Raw genomic sequence first — 7,929 nt, 5'->3', positions numbered from 1 at the left:
AGATGAATCTATTAAGCCTAATTAATCCATCATTAGCAAATGGTTACTGTAGCACCACATTGTCAAATCATGGACTAATTAGACTTAATAGATTCATCTCGCAAATTATACTCCATCTGTGCAATTAGTTTTATAATTAGCCTATGTTTAATACTCCTAAGTAGCATCCAAACATCCGATGTGACAGGTGTTAAACTTTAACACGGTGTTCCCAAACACCCCCTAACAAGCAGTTCGCACATCCCTATCTTCATGATCCTTTTTCACGCTAACGTTGATGCCTTGATGGTAAAGCCGTGGCATTGTCCACAGTTTCCACCTTGCTGCGTGCCTTACAAGTTCCACTAACTTTTTCGCTAGTGCAAGGCTGCGAGCTGAGCCTTTTCCTCCGCTGTGACTCGGAAAAGGGCGTGCAGTTTTGGTTGGATTAGACGAGAAACCGGCGGGGTCCGGTGGGTGCTGACGGCGCATGCGCATCGTCTCTCACGTACTCGGCGCTCACATGAAACGCATTTGCCCGTCCAGGCGTCCACGGAAAGGATGCGCCGCCGGGTTCGTTCAGCTCCTCCCGCTCTGGCTCCTCGTCCTAGGGGCAGAATTGCAAGGGTTGTGGCAGTGTTTTTCCGTTGACTGACCTCGTTCACTGCGCGGTGTGAAAACTGCACGTGCATGTGAAGCATTTTCCGCGCAAGATCTTGCTTCCTTCAGCACTACGGAATGTCAGGCTGGGGACAGACGGAGACGGGCCTGTGTTTGGATTCTTCCTTGGTTGATGCCAGTAATGGAACCGCGGTCGTCTGAACTTGTTTTGTATAGTAGCACAAGTGGGGGATGCAAAGCAGAGAAGTCCAGGCAACACGGCAGGTTCTGTGGATGGACGGGCCTTTGGTGATCCGAATGCGGCGGAATTTTTTATTTTTATAATTTTTATTTTAGTATTTTTGTAAAAAATATATATCCTAATAAAAAAATGCGAATCTATACCAATACCTCGATTTGAAACGGTTATAGCCAAATGAAACTGCGGAAGGTGCACTGTAACAACCTTACCGCCAGTTGAACCGGCGGTATTTACCCACTCTGCGCAGCATACTTTCAAAAAATCATAACTAATTCATATGAATTTAAATGGAGATAAATTTTATATAAAAATTGTAGATCTCGATGAGATCAACAACTTTGTACAATTTTTATATAATCTATTTAAGTTCATATGAATTAGTTATGATTTTTGGAAAGTGTGTTGTCTAGTTTCAGATCTAAAATTCAAATTTTAGATCTGAAACCTGTGTAGATTATTTGAGAATCTAGATGGCTCCAAACGAAAAATATTTGAACTACAAAGTTGTAGATAACATTGATATCTAGAAAGTTTATCTTCATCCGAGTTTATTTTTTCGAAAGTGTGCTACCTAGAGAAAGGAAATTCCGCCGGTTCAACCGGTGGTAAGGTTGCTACAATGCACCTTTTACCGTTTCATTTGGCTATAGCCATTTCAAACGGCGGTATAGGTATAGATTTGTAATTTTTTTATTAGGACATATTTTTTTAAAATACTAAAATAAAAAATAAAAAAATTCGAATGCGCCAGCGATCGGAAAGCTGTGGGATTCCTGGAACCACATCGGCAGAGCATATCATCCAGTGGGCTTGGCTTGCTAGTGTGCCTACTTTAGGCCATGTTTAGGCCATGTTTAGTTACTCCCAACTCCCAACTTTGACACTATGCAAAAAGAAGATTCCCCATCACATCAAACTTGCGGTACATGCATGGAGTACTAAATGTAGATGAAATTAAAAACTAATTGCACAGTTTTGTTGTACTTTGCGAGACGAATCTTTTGAGCCTAATTAGTCAATATTTGGACAATAATTCACAAATACAAACGAAACGCTACAGTGTGCTACAGTGCTGTAACAGTAATTTGGCACCTCCCAAATTCCCCAACTAAACACGGCCTTAGTTACTTCCAACTCCCAACTTTGACACTATGCAAAAAGAAGATTCCCCATCACATCAAACTTGCGGTACATGCATGGAGTACTAAATGTAGATGAAATTAAAAACTAATTGCACAGTTTTGTTGTACTTTGCGAGACGAATCTTTTGAGCCTAATTAGTCAATATTTGGACAATAATTCACAAATACAAACGAAACGCTACAGTGTGCTACAGTGCTGTAACAGTAATTTGGCACCTCCCAAATTCCCCAACTAAACACGGCCTTAGATGAGTGGGAAAGCCCGAGTTCAGGATTCCTTTTGCCGTGATAGTACTAGCAAACATTTTTTTAGTTAAATGCACGGTGGTGCGCGGCGAGCGTAGCGCTAACACGACTTTAATTCGAACTTGGTTGCCCAGACCACAATCGATCGAGTATTGTTGGATTTGCGGTGACTGCAAGTGCCGAATCATTCCGAACCATCTGAACCTGTGACCAGTCGGCTAATGGGCCGAGGCTCAGCTGCAATTCAGCACATGAAGCCAAAAATCCGACTAGTTAGTACGGGGCCAGGCCGTGGAATTGTTGCTGGGCTCGGCCTAACAAATAACTGGCGAGGCCGCGTCGGTCGTGTCAAGTTTTGCTCCAGAAAGGAAAAAAAATCTAGAACCTTCTGTCGTCACTTGTCAGCCCACAGAATCAACCAACCTGCGTGCCGGAGCCGCTCCACGGCGCCACTGCCATCTCCGGGAAGGAACCCCCCTGGGAAAGCAATCGGCGCCGCGGCAGCGGGAATCCCGCGGCGGCAGAGCCAGGAGCCAATCCCACGGCGAGGGGAGGGTAGGAGATGTGGTGGGAATGGGAGGGCGACGGCGAGGAGACGGCGCGGGAGGAGGAGGAGACCCCCGTCGACTTCGATTTCATCTCCCTGCTCGCCAAGCCCAAGGTGAGGCGCGACGTTACCCCGCCCACCCTGTCCTTCCTCCGATTTGCGGTGGTAGGGCAAATTGGGCCCTTTGGGATTTTTAGAGACCAAATCGTGTAGAATCGAGTTCCCTTAGCCACTGTTTGCCCCTTTCGCGTGCTTCGCATTCCTAGGAAAGCTTGTTGGCTCGTGCTAAACGGCGTAATTGTGCCTGCAGGATTACTACAAGATATTGGAAGTTGATTACAATGCGTCGGAGGAGACGATCAGGTCCAGCTATATTCGGCTTGCGCTGGTCGGTATCCATACCAAAATCCCAGTACCAATGTAGTACTGTACTTCAATCCTAATAGTTTATTTTCTTGAGCAAAGTGGTTGCCTGGAGTGGCATATTCCCTGCAAAAAAATCATTGAGGATACTCTATGTTACTGCTAAATGCTAATTGACATCCTTTGCATTTCTCCCTTGTAGTTGATGCCATTATGGTAATGTAGATCCTTTTCATTTCCATTTTGTCTGCAGAAATGGCACCCTGATAAGAAGCAGGGTGAAGAAAATGCAACCTCAAGATTTCAGGAGATTAACGAGGCATACCAAGGTGAGCTTGATTGGTTGCTCACTTGCTCAGCATTGAATCTGTCCGCATGAGAAAAGTAGCCTACATGAATCTGATATCCATGTACAATTTGCATAATTCGTGCTTAATGTACCCAAATGATGGTGTCTAAGCGGTAACTTTTGATGTACTTCTGCATGCCTGTCGTGTCTGCTTCTATAACCACAGATGCTGTTAAGAAGTAAGAAGGTATCATACCAAGTTGGATATCAGTGTAGACAAATGTACCTACTTATCGGAACATGGCTTTGGTTCCCCAGCCATATACACCCATACCTGCCACAGATTATGCTAAATTTCTCTCAATCATGTAGTACTTTTAGGAGCTTTAAGAGGAGTGTTAGCACAGTTCCACAAGACTAGGAGTATCTATACATCCTAAATCTTAGTAAAGCCACAATATTTGTTAAAAAGTAGTAAAATATTCAGATATCAGTGATCAAGATGTTAAGAAGTGGCAGATCAGATTGTAATACATTCATAACATTAGTCTGTGTTCCTCAGCTACAGAGCAATTACTGTCTCTGTTGTAGATGCTACCTAACTGCTCCAAGATTAAGAATATGCCCTTGTACGAGAGAGTGATGGAATGGCTACAACAATTCTAAAAAAATGCCCTATTCCTTTTTTTGGGTTTTAGTGGCTTGAATAGCTTGGCAAGTCTCTACACTCTTCTGTGTTCATTTAGGATAATCTTTTTTTGTTTCTTCTTGCAAACTATCTTTGATAGTTTTTTAGAAAGCCATAAAACTGTGTTAGATTTGTCGGCAAATGTTAGATGTAAATGTATCCCTAGTTGGTCATCATGCTTGAGCAGTTCAGCCACATCTGTTGAACATTTTGAACTTTTATTAGGCTGTATCCATCACCAGTCTCGCTCCTCTAGAGAAAGCTAACTGTGATGATAAGACTCTCTGTCCTAAAGAAATATTCTTTCACTGTGCTCTTTACTTTCCATTCTAGAAAGAGAGACAAATCCTGGGCTATTATGACACATCTTGTGTTATTGTTTCTGGTGCCTCTTTCTTTTAACAGTTCTGAGTAATCCTGCAAAAAGGCAAGAGTACGACAAGGCAGGCATTATATATGTTCAAGATCAGAATGTAGTGGTAAGCAACCTTTTCCCCCTGTTGTTATCTTGTTGCCCGATTGTTCTCATACATTATGTTTTTTGCCAACAATTTCAGGACTACTTGAACCGGCACAAGGGTTTAATACTCACCTGCAACGGCCTTGGCATAAGGTACTCGGTATGGTGAACATGTTCAGGTGCGCCACGGTCTGCATCCACCTGCCGTCTTAGATGATGTCTAATTGCAAGATAAGATCCAGTAAAAAAAATATGGTACGGCAGTACTATATTTTGGGGAGCTAAAGATGGACAGGTTGAGTTCATCTTACAACAGTGTTGATTTTATTTGTTGATCAGCTGCTGTTGATTGCAAGAGGCAGATATGTTCCTGTAATCGTTGCTCCCAGTATGTAAGACACTGTTCTAATCTATGTAATGTGAGCGGCGTCTGTTCCTGAAGAATCAAGAATGTCTTGGCATTTTATGTTGACGCAGTGGAATGTCTAGGGGGGAAAAATCGAGTGCTAAAACCCATGCTCTTTCCAGGAAAAACTTGTAATCCCTAGATTACTGGTTTACTGCAGTATATATCTATAACAACGTTACTGCAGTACTCACTCTTCCGTTATATTTGAAAGAGGATACTGTATTTTGTACATGATTCAGTGTACAAAGCAATACTCTCTTATTAGAGAGATGCAAACTTGGTCGAGCTGTAGCTGTTGCAGAAAGCTCCTCTTCGAGCTCAGTATTTGGGGTTTAGAGCTGCTCCTTTTTCTATGGAACTTGAATTGAAGATTACCGGGCAGGAGCACCAAGGACTTGAAAAACTTTCATGAGTGTTTTTTTAGACTTTACTCGACAGTATACACATGGGATCCACCGATCCAGTAAAAAACAAGCAGAAAAACTTAACAAGCACTGAAGCACATTAGCCAGGCTTCAGAAGTCTGACCAAGGACTCAAGAGAAGAAACATAACTTTAGATACACGACCTTCTTTACCCTGCAGTAATATTTGAAAAGAAAAGGAGAAAACCTAATGATAAGCTGGCAGCAAAGCCTAAACGTGTGCCAAAAGATCATTCATTGACAGTTCAAATAATCCTCTGTTTGAGATCTTCAAACTTCCCGAAAAAGTTGTCCCTGCTTTCCTGCATATAGAAAATTTTAAAAAGGAAGTCCGATGTTCAGGTCACTGAGCACACAGCAGGGTACAGTCGAGGGTGGTTTCATAGGGTGATTGAGAATTCAAATGTACCTTGAAAAGGAGATATCGTGCAATGAACCAAATTGAGTAGCCAGTTCCTACTAGTTCCAGAATTTTTGGCAGCTGCGATGAATAAACCAAGCAGGTTAGTGCATTTTTGCAATTAGAAAGAAGTTGAGATTTCATCATCGATGCCACGAGCACGTACCAGGGGAACTGAATCAATTGCAGAAACAATGGAAGATAGAACCCATAAAATGACAAAGGCACCAGATCCAGTGAGGATTAAAGTTGGAGTCACTTCAATGTTCAACTGAAAATAGATGGCAATGAATAACTCGTCCAAGAAATAAAAGACATCCAAAAACACCAAAATTGCATATATTCACACAGAGTTTCTATCTGAAAAGTACACTATCTTTATGTATGACAACTGATACTGAATCATGAATTAAGACAATACATGTAGTAGCTTTTTTTGTTCTAAAAATAATCAATGAAATGTGAACAGACTGATACGCTATAACATAAAAAAGTGGGTCAATTTAGAGCAACAAAACTGATTTATTTGCCTGGTTGGGCATCTGATAAAGATAAAAGTTTGTAACTTCATAACATGTCGAGCATTTGGAGCTCTAGAGTTCAGCAGATGTTACTAGAGCCTATTCACTCGGGTTATTGACTCACAAGTTTTACAAGTAGCATGGCGTTCCATAAAAAAACGAATAGCATGGTGATAGAGCTCAATGCTGGACACATAGATCCAGTATATAGGTCAAGCAATTGGTGAAAATGCATCTAACAGGGTCAATCGGAATAGTATGTATGCATGTTAAGTGTTAGGTGGTTCTCATTTTGCAGACTGCCTACAACAATGTCTTGAATGCAGCAAGGACAATTGTTACTGTTTTACAGTTAACACAACTGTTATCTTTACCACTGGAGTATCCATTCTTCTTTTATCTCACATAAACACCATTTCAGTTTGGTTTAATTCCACATAATAGTTATTAATAACTAAAGTGTTCAAAGGCGCCCGGGTGGTACCCGGGGAGTGTTGGTCGGTTCTAATTTTCCTATTCCCAATCCTAGGAAATGAAATTTTCCTCCATTATGCCCCATGTTACTTTACATGAACATTAGAGATTAACAGTAGACAGCAACGGAAAGGCAAAGCTTGTTGGGACCATGAACAGCAAACTAAAGCAGGCACGTGACGCGATACGGCGATACCTTGCTTAGTATCTCATCCAGGCCGCCGTCATCCGGGGAGGGGGACGGCTCCGACGACACCACCTCTGCTGCAACAGGCGCCTCCGCGGGCCACTGGACGCGGCGCTAACCTCCTCAACCTTGTCGTCGCAGTGAATCGGCTTGTCCGTGACGACGACGGTGGACGAGGCGGAGGCCGGCTCTTCGGAGGGCACCGGGTCAGGCACAGCCGCAGTGGCGCAGCGCCAGCCTGCAGCAAAAAAAAACACAGCGCTGTGAGAAAGGGAATACGAGAGCGAGCGACTGGTACAGAGCGAGAGGGTGGGGGGATAACTAGCTGAGACCTCGAGCTGGGAGGCGGCGGCGGAGCGGGACGGCGGTGACGGGACACGCGCCGCAGCGGAAGGGCGCGGCGGTGGCGCGGGCGGAGGCGGTGGTGGAGACGCAGACCTCCATGCTCTCTCTCCTCTCCTTTTGGGTTTTCCTCTCCTCTCCTCTTTCCGTGGAGGCCGGCCTGGTGGGTTTTGAGGTTTCTGTGAGCCGCGAGGAGGATGAGAGGTGATGCTGGGCTGGTGGCTCCCTGCCGCTGTACTTGAGTGACGTGTGCGCCCCCGCGCTCCAGTATCGCTGCTAGCGCTGCTTCTCCTACCCGCCCGCTCGGCGGCTTCTGTGACATGCGATGGCTCATGGCTGATGGCTCCCCGCCTGGCAGGACCTGTGCTGTGGTCTCTGGGTCCAGATTCTTCGTGGCTGCTTTGGTTGGAGGACAGGTGGGCAGGTGGTGCTTTCGTTTTTGCTCCCCTCTTGCTCCGGGTGACGTGCAGGTTCTGTGTGGCTTGCATTTTTGCATTTTGCAAAAGAGAAAAAGGGAAAAGGAGAAGGTGGACGAATCTCTGTTTATTTCGTTCGTCGGTGTTTGTTTTCGCTGAGCAAATGTGCGGCTCATATAG

General features: G+C 44.2%; 1 protein-coding gene and 1 pseudogene across 1 annotated transcript; one reads left to right on the top strand and one right to left on the bottom strand.

Annotated features, from left to right (window-relative positions):
* Positions 1 to 2,607: 2,607 nt before the first annotated feature.
* On the top strand, positions 2,608 to 5,020 carry LOC101763709 (chaperone protein DnaJ). The gene is made up of 5 exons (XM_004953936.3): positions 2,608 to 2,890; positions 3,087 to 3,164; positions 3,393 to 3,468; positions 4,522 to 4,595; positions 4,674 to 5,020. Exons 1-5 carry the CDS (start codon positions 2,792 to 2,794, stop codon positions 4,743 to 4,745), a joined length of 399 nt encoding a protein of 132 aa, XP_004953993.1. The 5' UTR covers positions 2,608 to 2,791; the 3' UTR covers positions 4,746 to 5,020.
* A 346-nt stretch (positions 5,021 to 5,366) lies between these two features.
* Positions 5,367 to 7,589, bottom strand: LOC101764381 (annotated as a pseudogene).
* Positions 7,590 to 7,929: the final 340 nt, after the last annotated feature.

Source organism: Setaria italica, chromosome I (assembly GCF_000263155.2).
Source record: "Setaria italica strain Yugu1 chromosome I, Setaria_italica_v2.0, whole genome shotgun sequence".
Taxonomy (NCBI): domain Eukaryota; kingdom Viridiplantae; phylum Streptophyta; class Magnoliopsida; order Poales; family Poaceae; genus Setaria; species Setaria italica.
The sequence above is the reverse complement of the archived record's forward strand: the minus strand, read 5'-3'. Positions and strand labels throughout refer to the sequence as shown.

Bases quoted from the DNA above. Each gene is read 5' to 3' on its own strand.
- LOC101763709 (XM_004953936.3), top strand. From the start codon at position 2,792: ATGTGGTGGGAATGGGAGGGCGACGGCGAGGAGACGGCGCGGGAGGAG. The intron at 2,891-3,086 runs GTGAGGCGCGAC...TTGTGCCTGCAG, and splicing joins CCCTGCTCGCCAAGCCCAAG to GATTACTACAAGATATTGGA. The intron at 3,165-3,392 runs GTCGGTATCCAT...TTTTGTCTGCAG, and splicing joins GCTATATTCGGCTTGCGCTG to AAATGGCACCCTGATAAGAA.